Here is a 15987-nt window from a genome sequence, read left to right on the forward strand (position 1 = left end):
CACACTCTTGCAATATTCTAAACAATGTTTTTAAACTCTAAATGCTCTAAAAGAGCACAGAATGTCATGATTTCAGCTCCCTGCCTCCTCTGCTCTCTGCCAGCTAGCGCTCTTGACCACGCCCACTCCTCCGCTCTGCATGGAGATCAGCTGATCAGCTGCATGAAGAAGCTTCTCCCACAGCTGTGGGCTGCACAGAGGTGCTAAATAATTTAAAATAATTAATTTAAAATAAAAATTTCATGCCGCTCATGTGGCTCATCCATCTGTCAGCCAACTGTGTGTCATGTCCAGTTTTATTTTGAAAAACCGCGATAGTGAGTCAGTGAAAAGCGAACTGCGAAGTAGCGAGGGGACTACTGTATAGCCCCTTCAGAAGTGATTTGTCAAAAAAGCCCCCTGCCTGGAAAAGCGCATCAGGTGTGACACCACCAGGTTGAAGGTGGCACCAGGTGCACGTTTTAGCTGCTGAATATTTGAAAGTCCCTGCCCATTCCTAATTCCTGTCCACACACTCCAAACATTCTGCTTTCAGGAGATAAATTTATTCAATAACTAAATTTTAATTCATTCGGTCGGTGCATAATGGATGTCTTCTGACACACGTGCACCAATCATGCCTCTCGACCGACAGTGGTGGGTTGTGACTTGAGTGGGGGTAACCCATCTTCACCAGCATAGACAAAACACTGGTGGAGTTTCTCACTCATCCAGGTCATAGTAAATTAATAGGGGTGCACCGATAAATCGGCCCTGATTTCCTTAATTTTGGGAAATCGGATGATACTTGCATGAGAAACAGATTTTTTTTTGTTAGTTTTAACAATTGTCTGAACTTCATTTATATTTCAGAGCACTACCTCATGGCCAGTTAAAACAAGTTTATATTGTTTCTATAATATTGTTCAAGGGTATGTTTTCAATAATACAATATTGGAAAATTGAAGGTGCATTGTGACCTTATAACACCTGACAGTGTCACTTATAAAACTAAATCTGTATCGGCAGGTCAGACTTTTTAGAGATCGGTGATCGGCCAGAAAACTGCAATCGGTGCACCCCATAAATAAATATTTAAAAAGTTGAAAAATAAAACAACTGAACTGGTATTCTGAAGCAAAAACATTTCTCTGTCCATCCAGGAGGCTTTATCAATTAAAAAAAATTGATAAAGCCTCCTGGATGGACAGACAAGAGTCTTCAGAGCAGAAGTCCAGTTGTTTTAATTTTTAACCTTTTTTTGGATTCGTGTAAAAAATAAAGAGAGAGAAAAGAAATAGTGGAGCTCAATGGGACGTGGGTGAAGCTGTAAGTCAGACTTCACAGCAGAACCATCACTCAGAGTTTAACCACCGACTGAACTGCTGTTTTGATATTTTTCTTTTTTTAACACAGTCATGTTTAAGTTGTATGATTTTATTTCTGTTTTAATGACTGATGATGTCGCCCACTAACCTTTAGAAATGTTCAAATCTTTTGAAACTCCTCTTACTCCCACACTTTTTGGTACATATATAAATTATACCTCAGAGTATAGACACTTCTTGTTTTCTTGCTGTTGTGTGACCCGTTCTCTTTGAGCTCGGACTGCAGCTCTGCAGCTGCTTTCACGCGGTCATGCAAAGTCCTTGCACATCTGTAGTAGAATCTGTTTTGATGCCTTGTCGTCTATAAATACATGATTTTTTTTTATCATCAATGTGCTTCAGTAGCTCGTTTAAAAGCATCAAACCTGTAGATAAAACCACTGTTGAACAGTTTTAACTCCTGCAGGCTCATTCATATCAGCAGAACTTGTCGGTGCGGGTTATTTTAGGAAGGGCTTTGGGTCATTCTGCTCAGCACATGGGACCAACGTGTTGTCAGTCTGCAGCAGTGCAGTCTCTCTCTGTACGATTTGGATTTATGTCTTTTGTTTTTATTTTTTTAGCAATGTAATCATCTCAAACGTGCAATGAACTTTTATGAAAACAAGCATTTATGTCATTTTACCACGCATGTTCAGCCATCTTTAAAGAGCTGGAGGTAATTATGTGATGATTGCTCAGACCTCAGACCTGATTTTTTAATTTCAACCAATGAGGGCTGTAGTCTGAGTGGTCAAACTCAACTTCTGCTTTAGACTAACTATAGGCAATATTTTCAATAAATATTTATTTAAAAAAAAATGGTGTTTTATTGTATCTGTGAAGGAAAATCTCACCTAATTTTCAAGATCTTGTGATAGTCCCACGTCGTGGAGCAAAGACGAAGAATTGGAAATGCCCTCCATCCGTCCGTGCATGTTATGAGCATAACTTGAAACATAAGTGAGGTAACAACTTCCATGTGTGTGTTGCATCTAGACAAAGGATTCCTTTAGAAAATTGGGTTGTCACGTCTGAATCCAAGATGGCCACCACCACCATAGGCTGCAGCCGAGCAGCTGACTTTGTCCTCGTGATAAAACGGAGGAGAAAGCCAGCTGTCACTCAAAGAGCTCATCACAGGTGAAAAGGCGAAGCTGCGAAGACGTCAGAGGGACAGAAGGTTTTGGACGGATCACGTGACGTGAGCGAAAGTCCAACACGCTCAGAATGTGGAGGTTCTGAGAGCCGAACTCCTCAAGTCCAGGGTCTGAGTTCATGGTCAGAGATACAGGCGTGGGTCCATCAGAGGCAGGACCAGCCAAACTTATCCGAGGGTTTTAGCTGGAATCAGTGGTCTGAAAGCAGAGTAGACGTCGAGGTCCAGATATCCGATGAGCAGAAGAATCCGTCTTGGAGGTAAAGGAGGGGATGAAGTGGGTCAGAACAGAGCAGGAACAAAACGTTGGGATTACTTCAGGCATGAGATCAGATGATCTGCAGCGCAGCACACAAAAGCACAGCGTTTAAATAAATTATTTGTAATGATTTAGCACCTGCTGCAGCGGGGCTGACTGGCCATTGGGAGCATGAGGATATTTCCCGGTGGCCTGGCCTTTCGCTGAGGGGGACTAAATCCTCAGTTCCAGTCGAGCTGGATTATTTAAAATAAAGCTGCTCATGCAGCTTGGATCGTTTATTTAAACTATTACTGTATTGAACTTTAAATTGTTCATTTACGCAAGAGGGAGATTGGGAGTGACAGGTGATGTGATTACAGCAAAGAAGTGGGCGTGGCAGAGTGGAGATCATGACATGCTGCAGGTTCTCCCTGCACCTGTGGGCTGCACACAGGTGCAAAATAATTTATTTTAAACAAGCCACGTCACTCATCCAGTCAATTTTCTGAGATGCACCTGTATTTGATGTTTGACATTTTAAGGCAAGATCTTCTGCCTGTGACCTGCAAAATGTATTAAAATATTGAATGTCATGGGGGGAGGAGGAGCCCTGCCCTCCTTCAGACCTGCTGGCTCCTCCAGCCAGTCCTTGCTGGTGTAAGGTCATGAGCTACTGCTGAGGCCACGTCGAGGTGTTCCAGTGAGACACATCACTCAGAGAGCCGGGGTTACAACAGTAAGTTCACATTTTGTCCTCAGTAATCAGTATAGTAGATATTTTATCAGAGAAATGACCGTTAGCTGTTGGATCTCTCTTGGAAATACAAAGACGAGTCAAGCTTTATTTTGAAGTAATAGATCCAGAAAGGTGAAAAGTCTAAATGCTTTGAATCTGTGGGGACAGATATATTTAAATTATGAATGTGAAGACCCAAACCAAAGTGTTTGAATTCTTCCAACAATGAAACTGGGCCCGTGTTTAACAGCAGCACCAGAATGTGATTTTATTTTCAGTTTAAACATCTGGACTGAGAGAAACAGCCATGTGCGAGTAGCATTTATTAAAAGTTTGTGAATTAAAACAGCTACGCTTCACACATTTGATTTCCCGTTAGGTAACGTTTATACTTGTTTAACATCCACATGACAGATTGATGGCACATTTTAACACACACCATTCATCTGCGAGGAGATTCACGACAGGGCCACCGCTGCCGAGAGCTTCTAAACTGAGGCGCTGCTTTCTAAAACACAACATGGAGAAAACTAGCAGGTCTGACTTTACAGAACATTGACAAATACATTTACACACATTTAGAGCTGGAGCGCAGCAGTCAAATACACAGTTCATCTAGAAGTACAGTAACCTAAATGTTGGTGTGCCATTTCCTTCAGGCTTGTTCACGTTGCACCTGCTCCTCTCATCTATGGTCCAGGGATCTTTCTTTCATCTTTCAGCACTAGGAGTGCTTTGTACAAACGAAAGCATCGTGAAAGGTGAACTTTTGGGCATAAATAGCCCTACAGTAATCCACAATAGACCCAGTACACAGAATGAAAACAAAGTTGTAAAAATGTAATTAAAAGACCATAAAGTCAGACGTGACCTCTGCCCACAGTCTGTGTTAGGTACATCCTGTCAGCTGAAGGTGGCTAAAGGAGGTAATGAGGTTGTAGTGGCTGCTCTCCTCATCTGTCAGCTCCAAGTTTCCTGGCCTGACCACCAGCAGCACGTTCATGCCTGCCTCTTCTGCAGCTTTAGCCTCTGCAAACACAAAAGCACCAGAGAGTAAAGCTCCAAAACTTTTGATGGCAGGTCACATGCATTACTGTCCCTCGTCACGGAGGGTGGAGGCCAACTGGAAATCCAGTCCGTCTGTCCATCCAAACATGTTGTGAGCATGAAACTTGAACAATAAGTAAAGACTTACATAAGTTTTCTTTCAAAAATTGAGTTGCCACATACAAATCCAAGGTGGCCACCGCATTGTGTATGTGTGTACGCACACACACACACACACACACACACACAGGTTTGTTTTGCTATCTTTGTGGGGCCTTTGCATTGACTTCCATTCATTTTTCATTCATTTCTATAGCCTAACCATGACCTTTATCCATAACCTAACCATTACCAGTACATACCTAACCCTAAACCTAACACATCCTCAATTCACACCTTAGTCCTAAACCTAGCCCCTAACCCACCAACAGGACTTCTTCTTATGGGGCCCGGGCTTTGGGCCCCATAAGGGGCAGTTGGTCCTCACAATGTAGTATAAGTTGGAAAAATGGGCCTCACAAAGTAGCATAAACAAGGACACACACACGCACCATATTTTCTGGACTATAAGTCACGTTTTTTTTTCCATGCTTTGGCCAGTCCTGCGACGTGAAGTGACTTACATCAGTGTTTCCCCTACTATTATACAAGCGGGGCACCCCGCCCCATCAACAGAACCCCCCACACCCCCACCCAAACCACGTCGGCACTGACGTGACGTAACACTAAACTAGCAGCTGGCAATGCAGGTACACTAGCTAAAAAGCTAAAGACAGCCTCTTCTCTCATGCTAAACCTTCACACTGACACCCCCCCCCACTCGAAAACGGTCGTACAAACAGCACACATCTCAGATGTGTCTCTGTCCCCACCCCCTCTCAAAAAAAAATAAACTGTCGGTACAGACAGCGTGCGGCTGAGATGTCTCTGTCTGTCTTTCCCCATCGACACAGTGCAGCTTCAGTGAGAGCGACCTGTTTATTTAAAATAAAGTGCGAGCCGAACCGAGCCTTTAGTCCAGTCCCTCGGCGATCACTGAGCGGGCCAGGCCACCGGGAAATGTCCCAGTGCTCCCGATGGACAGTCTGCCCTTGGTTCTGCGTGTTATTGTTATTTCAGATTAAATGTCTGTTCTTGCACTTTGTGAAATACACTTCTAAATAAATGTGACTTATACTCCTAAGTGACTTGTATATTGGTTTTTCCTCTTCATAAGGCCTTTTTTGACTGATGGGACCTCTACTCCGGAGCGACGTATAATCCGGAAAATACGATATATACATTCTAACCAAATGCTAACATCTGTGCCAGCTGTCAGCGTATGTAGTGACAAACATCGTTTACCTCTGGTTACATCTGTCAGGAAGGTGACCTCTTCAGGTTGGCAGCCAATTCTGTCGATAATCCTCTCATAGCTTTTAGCATCAACTTTAGCACCTATTGTTGTGTCGAAGTGACCATCAAATAACTGGAACAATGCAAGAAATACATGATAAAATACTTGACAAAAAAAAAGATGTTTTTCCTAATCATCTCCAGAGAGAACCAGTCATTTTGTAAATGCAGACAGTAAAAACGATGTGATTGTGACTGAAATGAGAGCGGACTTACATCTAAAACGTTTCCGTCGACAGAAAATCCAAACAGTAGTTTCTGAGCCTCCACACTTCCAGATGAGTAAATGTAAACTTTCAGATCGTGCTCGCGCCACGTTTTGATCGATGGAACCACATCAGGATAGAGCCTGTTTGAAAACGAGTAATATTTTTACAACATATATCATTTTAGAACTAAATAAGTCCTTTGGAAATCGTTTAATTAGTTTCCTCTTTAAAACTCTGGGACTTCTTTTTTTTAGTCGCAGAAGCAGAAAATAAAAGACTGAATAATTTTTGTTAAAAGAAACGTTGCTTCTGGTTCCATCTGTCAGGAAGGTGACCCGACAGACCTCTTTAGGTTTCAGACACGATAGATCATCTTTTGGGGACAGGTGGGACATTAGTCCACCCCAGGGATGGTTGACGTAACTGTGTGACAAATCGCATCATTTTAGTCTCAAAGCAGCTTCATTTTTTGACACAAGGCCCAGGCCAAAAGTATTGTGTGACTGGTCAGAAGTTTGTGTGACTGGTCAGAAGTTTGTGTGACTGGTCAGAAGTTTGTGGGCGTGTTCGTCAATGTAGAAATGCACTCGGACGTTCAGCTGTACGACTTTTCAAACACACTAAATTAGTCTAATGGTCAAAAAGTCCAGGATGGAGATGGTGCACACATCGTGCATGGAGGAGTCTGTCTGCTGAAAGTGCGGTGCTCTCTTCGTGATAGATTTGTGGGTGAATGGCGGCTGCAAGGACGGAGTGGAGGCTCTGGCAGGAAGAAACCCACGTGGTGATATACAATGCAGCGGGAGGGGTCTCGTGCACTAGGAAAGGTGTGTGTGTGTGAAAATGAACATCCTATGACAAAGTAACTGTTTGTCTGCGGGTGGAGTATGCTGGGTCCTTTATTCCCCATCCTTGATCTGATGGAAGGGCAACATATCCCGGTGGTGGAGGGTTGTTCCAAACATTGCTCTAGAAGGTGTGAAGACATTCTGCATAACGAATACCAGCTGCTCCACCAATGACTAGACTGAGCTCACAGTCCCAGTTTAACTGTGAAAAGCTGCTTTGCCGTTGAGAAGTGTGACTCGGCTCTCGTCTCATCAGGTCTTCTCAGGGGCAGGTGCCGACTTGTTTCCCCGTTCCGTGGACGGGATCATCAATGCAAAGTGGGCAGTATCCTAACAGGTCACTGTGGTCGAGCCACTCTGCCCGTTGTGGTCCTTAATCGCTCTATAATCTTATCCTGGTACTGCATATATGTCCAGGTGTAGCCTGCTGCTCCATTATCTCTGATATCTCTGTAAATGCACTCGGTTCTTGTGGTGCCGTCCGTCAACACGAGGAGGAAGTGGAGAGTTTACAGTCTTGTTGGTCATCCAGTGAAGTAGCTCCACTGGCCAGTCAGCGGCTGCTGTCTGCAACGTTAAAGTCGTCACCACGAAGAGGTTCGCTTGGAACCTCAAACAAGATGGTCCCATAAACCAGGCTGAGTGGGGGTGGGTACCAGCAGTGGGCAGACCCTTAACTGGTGCTGTGTTGTGCGGAGCCGATGAGAGTTGAGACAGCGGCAAAGACACGGGACCACAGATCTGATGACATAATTACTAAACTGAGCAGCTTGTTGCACTGATACCCATGCCACCCCCCACCCCCCAACAGAGTACAAGTGCTTCTGTTTACTTATCACAAGAGTCCCAGTACCAGTACTAATAAAAGCCATTACATTTCTTACAATAAGTAAAACTTATACCTATAAATTTAATCTGTTTCAACACATTTTTTCATTAACAAAGACCAGAAGTTTAACAATCATTAACACGGTCGTTTTCAGCACGTTATTACATTAACAGTTTAAACCTTTGTTTTACCAGGAAAGAAATCCATTGAGATTATTAATCTCTTTTACAAGGATGTACTGGGCAATAAGCAAAGTGAAATTTAAACCTTGTTAGAAAAACGGTGTTGATGAACTGTCACTCTCTCTCGGACACAAACAACTCGCTGCAGCACGAGTGGAGAAGCAGTTACTGTTCTGAAGCTTTACCTTAGCAGCTTCTTCAGAGACCATCTCAACAGCTACTACTCATTAAGCAGCTTTCAGGCTCATCTATGACCTGTAATGACCCGTCTCCTCAGAAGGTGTAGGCAGATGGCAGCGCCTGGCCTGGCTGCTAGGACGCTCGCGGGTTCAGCTTTCCTGCATCAGTAACTATGACACTGCTCTCGTGACTTTCTAGCAAGGACTGAGAGAGATTGTTGTGTAACGGACTAACATCTGTACAGTTCCAGGGCTCTCTTTAGCGTAGTCTTTCACTACGACTCTTCCTCCTCGTAGCAGCTTCTTCAGGTGAACAAACATTGTTATGTTGCATTACTGCCACGACTCGTAAATCAAGATTCATCAAAAAATAAACCCCCAAAAACTACCTCCAAAAGACCGTCTTTGCTCCTCCTCTACCACCTGAGAGGAGAATACCTGATATCAGTACATTTTTATGAGTACAAGTACACAAGCACAGTAACGGGCCAATACCCAATACTAGTATCAGTGCCTCCCTATCAGCATGCAACCCCGAGGCCTGGCTCTGGACCGACGGACCTTGTTGTTCCCATCATGAAGGAAATCTGAATCCCTTTTAGTCCCCTACTCGTTGAAGACCCTCCCAAAGAAGAACTGCCCACAACAACCCAACATCAGAAGCTCTTTGGTCAGTTTATAAAGCACCAAGTCACAGCAGAAGTTGTGTCGGGGCACTGAACAGAAACATTCACGTACATAAAACAGTCAATTAGTAAAAATTATCTAAGGAAGCAGCAGATTGTGTTGACTCTTCACTTGGTCGCAGTCTCCCATCCTGAGCAAGCACAGTGGCAACAGTGGAAAGGAAAAACTCCATTTTAACAGGAAGAAACCTCCAGCAGAACCAGGCTCAGGACAAGAGGCCATCTGCTTGGAACAGCTGGGGTTTGAGAAGACAGGAAGGAGAAACGAACAGAACAGGTCCTAAGGTTGGATGAGAATTCATTCAGACTCCTACATCATGAGAACTGGTCAAAACTGAGTAGACTTCAGACAACTAATACAAATGAAATGGGCCATTTCCACTTTAAACCAACTTTTATTTCCCTCTTTTAGAAAACTGTGACATGAGCAATTACTCTTCTATAGGAAAATGTTTTTATCAACCAAACAAATCCTTGATGGATGGCAACTGTGCTTCTGGCAGCAAACCTGTCCAGTCACGTTGAATGTATACCCAGGACATCTTTGTAAAAGTGATTAATAATCTCAATGAATTTCTTTCCTGGTAAAATAAAGGTTTAAATTAAAAAGAATGTTAAAGCACGACCCGTTTATGCATGTGACTCTTGAATGAGAGCAAAAAGATCAGCGTACTTACTCGCCTTTGATTCTCCCAGAGGTATAAGCTGCCCTCCACATGTGGCCCTGGAGCTGTTTGAGGGCTGTGGACTTTCTGTCTGCTGCCATCTGCCACAGGACATCCTCCACCACCTCCCTGATGGCCTTCTCCTCATCTGTGTGAACCGTCTGGTCAACAGTGTGGACGGGACAAGCCCGGTTCTGCTTTATGTCCTCTTCAATCTGTAGCGACAGTCAGTGGGATCAATATGACTGACACCGGCATGAAAACATTTATGGAAGTCGAGAAATACAGTTAATTTTTTGTAAAGACAATATTGTTTTTGTTTAGGTCGGTGCATGTTTGTTGTGTAAACAATATCCCATTAACCACTAAAGGATTTTAATGAACCTTTCAGGAGGTTATCATTAGAAATACATCTACAATTCATTAATTTTGAGAGCCAAATTAATTTAAGGTGGCTCTCCCAGTCAGTCCCAGACCTTAGAAAACAAAAAATGGCTCTAAACCAGTCAATGTGACAGATATTTTGTGCTAAAATGATGTGCGGTCATTGAAAACACATGTTCTGACTGCTCCTCCCTGTGGAGTCATGACATGTGGTACTCAAAACCTGATCTTCTCCAACCTGTTTCTTTAGCAAATGAACATCTTGTTTGCACTCATCTTCTTCCCAATGAGTGGACAGATGATCCTCAAGATGCTCTCTGATGTAAGGAAACAAGACGTCCTGAAAAATGAAAAAACACAGATTTGACTTTTATCTAGAAGAATCTGAAGGAAAATATAATGCTGCCTATATTTTATCATGAAACACAGACTTATTAAAACTATCGGTTTTGATAACACAAGACAGCGAGACAGCGAAACAGTCATCTACTCCAACCAATATTTTCCAAAGTAAAAACAAATAAACTCACCTTAACAAAAGTAATCGGTGTGGTGGTTCCCTCGATATCTAATAAAACTACAGTTGTGCAGGCAGGAAAAGAAACCGTGGCCATTTCTGCTACAAGAGTCTGAGGTTAGCTGTCGTTAGCTTAACCGGGTAGTGAAGGCGGAATGTTCAGCTAGAGAGCGTCCCGGTACCTCCCTGCTCCTCCGGGCTACACGGATCACACAAAACGTAAATTAACAAGAAGCTGGAAATGTGGTTTTCTAATTGTTTGTTCGTGTAATTACATGACAGACAGCAGCGCCGCTCCTAGCTAACACACAAAGCAACGACCAGTTACATGTTCCGCTCAGTTCATACTCCAGCCCAGTAGATGGCGCTGTGATATTTTCTTCTTCGCCTCCTCCTTAACGAAACGAAACCAAATTAAAGTTGTGTTACCGCCACCTACTGGACGGGATAAAAACAACTTTCATACAAAGTACAGACCATGACAGTAAACAATAACAATAAACTACATTAAAATTGCAGTTAAAATAAAAGTAGTGTTGTAAAACAATAAATCAGGGTGCTTTAAAACGAAGTAAATTACTGAAAACTATTATATTTGCTTTGATTTTTCTATTAAAATTATGAAATGTTTAAAATCCCATAAAGAAATTAAGGTGGACAGCTCCGGTTCTTGTTGCAAGTTGTTCAGAATAGCACGGGAGGCCCATCACTAAATCAGAAAAATGTCAAATGCCCCTCTAAATTTGTTGTTGGTGGTTATCAAAATGTCACCTGGTCATTGGGTAAAGTTAATATTCTTATTTTTAAACATACAGTTCAGTGTCAGCACTTGTGCTTAGCACAATGTTACAAATAAAACTAAATCAAGAATAAGATAAATGAAAGTGAAGTGAACCCCTAAAGTCATTTGTGATAAATTGTGTTACATGAATTTAACTTAGCCAAAGGAATGCGTTTAAAACTAAGACGATGGACTAGCTGAACGAGGAATCTGTCTCTAAAATAATTATTGCCTCAAGTGTTTACATATTTAGGTAAACATAGATGTTTAACAACCTACTAAAATACAACAGAATGCAGGAAATTGCATCTACTTTTATGATTATTTTTAATACGGTATTTCATTAATCCCCAATGGGGAAATTAATTATCTGCATTTGTCCCATTGCACATGTGAGCACAGATGTGAAGCAGTGGGTCGCCATCTAAGGAGCCTGGGGAGCAGCTGGGGGTTAAGGGTTATTCTCATGGGCTCAGAGTGGGGCAAATGAGGATGGAGGCAGGTCTGGGTGCTTCACCTTTTCCACCAACATTTTCAAGTTGACAGTCAGGAGTTGAACTGGGCAAACCCATTTATTCAAAATTTTCTGGGGAATGACCCTCAGATCCCCACAGAAGTGTTTCCCACCACCACCACATTACAAATGCTTCTGAGGCAATCTGTGTGTGCATATATATATATATATATATATATATATAATATATATATATATATATATATATAAACCAGATTCCATAAAAGTTGGGACACTAAACAAATTGTGAATAAAAACTGAATGCAATGATGTGGAGATGGCAAATGTCAATATTTTGTTCGTAATATAACATAGATGACAGATCAAAAGTTTAATCTGAGTAAATGCAACATTTTAAAGGAAAAATATGTTGATTCAAAATTTCACAGTGTCAACAAATCCCAAAAAAGTTGGGACAAGTAGCAATAAGTGGCTAGAAAAAGGAAATTGTGCATATAACGAACAGCTGGAAGACCAATTAACACTAATTAGGTCAATTGACAACATGACTGGGTATAAAAAGAGCTTCTCAGAGTGTCAGTGTCTCTCAGAAGCCAAGATGGTAAGAGGATCACCAATTCCACCATTGTTGCGCAGAAAGATAGTGCAGCAATACCAGAATGGTGTTACCCAGCGTAAACTAGCAAATACTTTTAAGTTATCATCATCAACCGTGCATAACATCATCAAAAGATTCAGAAAATCTGGAACAATCGCTGTGCGTAACGGTCAAGGCCGTAAAACTCTACTGGATGCTCGTGATCTCCGGGCCCTTAAACGTCACTGCACCTCAAACAGGAATGCCACTGTCAAGGAAATAACAGAATGGACTCAGGAATACTTCCAGAAAGCATAGTCAGTGAACACAATCCACCGTGCCATCCGTCGTTGCCAGCTGAAACTCTACAGTGCAAAGAGGAAGCCATTTCTAAGCAAGCTCCACAAGCTCAGACGTTTGCACTGGGCCAGGGATCATTTAAAATGGAGTGTGGCAAAATGGAAGACTGTTCTGTGGTCAGATGAGTCACCATTTGAAGTTCTTTATGGAACACTGGGACGCCATGTCATCCGGACCAGAGAGGACAAGGATAGCCCAAGTTGTTATCAATGCTCCGTTCAGAAGCCTGCATCACTGATGGTATGGGGTTGCATGAGCGCTTGTGGCATGGGCAGCTTGCATGTCTGGAAAGGCACCGTTAATGCAGAGAACTATGATCAGGTTCTAGAACAACATATGCTCCCATCTAGACGTCATCTCTTTCAGGGAAGACCCTGCATTTTTCAACACGATAACGCCAGACCACATTCTGCAGCAATCACAACATCATGGCTACGTAGAAGGATCCATGTACTCAAATGGCCAGCCTGCAGTCCAGATCTTTCACCTATAGAGAACATTTGGCGCATCATAAAGAGGAAGGTGCGACAAAGAAGGCCCAAGACGATTGAACAGTTAGAGGCCTGTATTAGACATGAATGGGAGAGCATTCCTATTTCTAAACTTGAGAAACTGGTCTCCTCTGTCCACAGACGTCTGTTGAGTGTTGTAAGAAGAAGGGGGGATGCCACACAGTGGTAAAAATGGACTTGTCCCAACTATTTTGGGATTTGTTGACGCCATGAAATTTGGAAACAACAGATTTTTCCCTTAAAATGATACATTCTCTGTTTAAACTTTTGATCTGTGATTTGTGTTCTATTCTGAATAAAATATTAGATGTTGGCACCTCCACATCATTGCATTCAGTTTTTATTCACAATTTTAGTGTCCCAACTTTTTTTGAATCCGGTTTGTATGTTAATGTTCTCCTCACAGGAGCCTCTGATCCTGATGTGAGGAGACATACAAAAGAAAAGTGAGGTGGGGGCCACAGGACAGTCACAAACTTTGTTGTTAAAGTTTGCTGCTTTTAACTACAGTAGAGGTAAGTAAATTGTAAAGGATGTTGTTGACAGTTAAACCTTTATTTCTCAGCCTAGATAATGGTTTTTGAGTAATAATAACACAACCATGTTATTGTTGATGTTTTGTTCTCATGTAAATTAGGGAGATGATCAGAGCTCTAAACCCCAGAGAACCACAGAGAAGATTCAGGAAGAGACACAGAGGTGCAGAAGTCTGCATCAACCCTAACCTCAGTGAATCCAGTGACCTGCTGGTGGAATGTGAGGGACAATATGTCAGTGCTATCAAACTGACAACCAGGTATCTGTGTGTGCAATCATCATCCTCACCCTCAGAGTGAACACTTCCTACTGCTGGATACACCAATAGCCAGGAGTGGGCTTGTTTGTGTCCAGAGAAAACAGACATTTTGTTTTTTTTGACGAAAAACTGTGAAGTGAAAAGGTCCTCAGTGTGTAGCAGTGAGCATTAGACACTGACGTGTCACTTGTTGTTTGAAACTGTTTTTTGACCTGGAAATTATTTGTTTTTATGTAAAAAAAAAACTGCTTGGAATGGAAAAATAACAAAGTTAATAAATAAAACTCAAGATTTGTACTGTAATGTAATTTTATTCTTGTTAGAATTAATAGTAATTACAAAATTGGTACAGAAAGAAGAACCGTCCAGGAACCGACACTGAAGTGAAGGTACCGACACTGGTACCAATACCGATTTTTTTTTTTTAGAAAGGTACCCAGCTCTAGAGACATGGAACTGATGGGAATGTTGCTCAGTATAAAATTTTTTTTTTGTTTTGAGCGTGAAAACTTGGAAAAATAAGTAAGATACTGACTTCTTGTTTGGTGTGTGGCTGCATCTAGGATAAAGAAAGTTTCTGTAAAAAAAAATGGGTTGCCACGTTAAAAATCCAAGATGTCCGGTGCTGTGAGTGAGTGAGAGAGAGAGAGGAACAGAACTGACCACCCAATCATTTCAGGAAACTGTGCTTTTTAGTTTTTCTTTTGCTTAAATGTATGGTTTCCTAAAATGATTGGGGTGGCTAAAGATTAATTTACCATAACCAAGGCTGCCATTGGCCACCCCCTGGTGCCACCATTGCACATGGTGGTGGATAAAATTGCTCCCTTGACTCTACCAAAGCCATCACTCTGGGCTGCTTTGTCTGTCCATGTTAATTAATTAATTAATTATCTGTCTTCCTCTTGTTCCGAAGTCGGGTTGTGGGGGCAGCAGCTTGAGCAAGGAGGTCCAGACATTTCTTTCCATTGCTACCTGTTCCAGCTTTTTGGGGAGGACTCTTGAATTCCCAGACCATCCGAGAGACATAGGGTGCATTCACACCAGCCCTGTTGTCCCGAACTCTAGTTCGTTTGCCTAGGAAGTCCGGTTTGTTTGGGAAGGTGTGAACGAGCCATCGAACTCTGTCACGGAACAAAAAGGCGAACTCTGACCCACCTAAAAACCTAGGTCTCGGTCCGGTAGAAGAAAACTCCAGCGCGGTTCGAGTACAGTGTGAATGCAAGGAGACGGGACACCGCTCCGCAAGCAGGAAGTGGAGTACAGCACAGGGCAAACAAACACGCATTTCTCTTACCTCATATGGAGCCGTCAGCTTGCCTTCTGTGAAAAACAACATTGTCCGTGGTCTTCTGCCTCATCTTCCACTCATGCTGAGTCCATGGTTGAAAAATGACAAAATATAACTCCTAAAACCGCTAAAAATTGACGCCACTCCATTTTTGTTTTTATTTCCAGAAGAAGAAGTGTCTTCTTCAGAGGTTTTTGTGTTGTTTCTTTCAGTAGTTCTTGGTGCAGCGCCACCACAGGTGAGTGGGGGAACAGGTTGGCTTGACTGCACAGTGCAGTGTGAACGCAAACTGCACCAGCTCAAATGTAAACAAAATGTTATGAATATTGGTCTCCCCAACCGAACCGAGTCTACCGGACTATCAGGTGTGAAAACAACCTTATAGTCTCTCCAGCCTGTCCAGGGTGTTCTCCCAGTCGTCATGCCCAAAGCACCTCCTAAGGGTGGCCCCCAGGAAGCATGCTTACCAGATGTCTGAACCACTTCAATTGGCTCCTCTCTATTTGAAGGAGCAGCGGTTCTGCTCTGAGTCTCTCAGGAAGCTAAGAGTAGACCCACGTCAGCTCGGTGCCTCTCACCATGGTCAACTCCAGAGTGGAATAATGTCCAGCCCCTCTTAAGTAGATCAGTTCCAGAGCCCATGCTGTGCATCAATGTGAGTCCAAATATATATAGTTGGTACCTTTCAAACTCAAGTACAAGCTTAGGCTCTTTTGCTGCCAGAAAGGTCACATTCCATGTCCCAAGAGCCAGCTTTGGTAAGCCAGAGTCA

The 15987-nt window shown here is 42.6% G+C and overlaps 1 protein-coding gene across 1 annotated transcript; it reads right to left on the reverse strand.

Moving 5' to 3' along the window:
* Positions 1-3841: 3841 nt before the first annotated feature.
* On the reverse strand, positions 3842-10774 carry enoph1 (enolase-phosphatase 1). The gene is made up of 7 exons (XM_037692618.1): positions 10699-10774; positions 10437-10622; positions 10145-10246; positions 9535-9737; positions 6141-6273; positions 5874-5997; positions 3842-4511 (listed from the first exon to the last, which is right to left on the reverse strand). The coding sequence occupies exons 2-7, from the start codon at positions 10518-10520 to the stop codon at positions 4372-4374; spliced, it is 786 nt and encodes a 261-aa protein (XP_037548546.1). The 5' UTR covers positions 10521-10622; positions 10699-10774; the 3' UTR covers positions 3842-4371.
* Positions 10775-15987: the final 5213 nt, after the last annotated feature.

Source organism: Nematolebias whitei, chromosome 18 (assembly GCF_014905685.2).
Source record: "Nematolebias whitei isolate Nwh7 chromosome 18, NemWhi1, whole genome shotgun sequence".
NCBI lineage: Eukaryota > Metazoa > Chordata > Actinopteri > Cyprinodontiformes > Rivulidae > Nematolebias > Nematolebias whitei.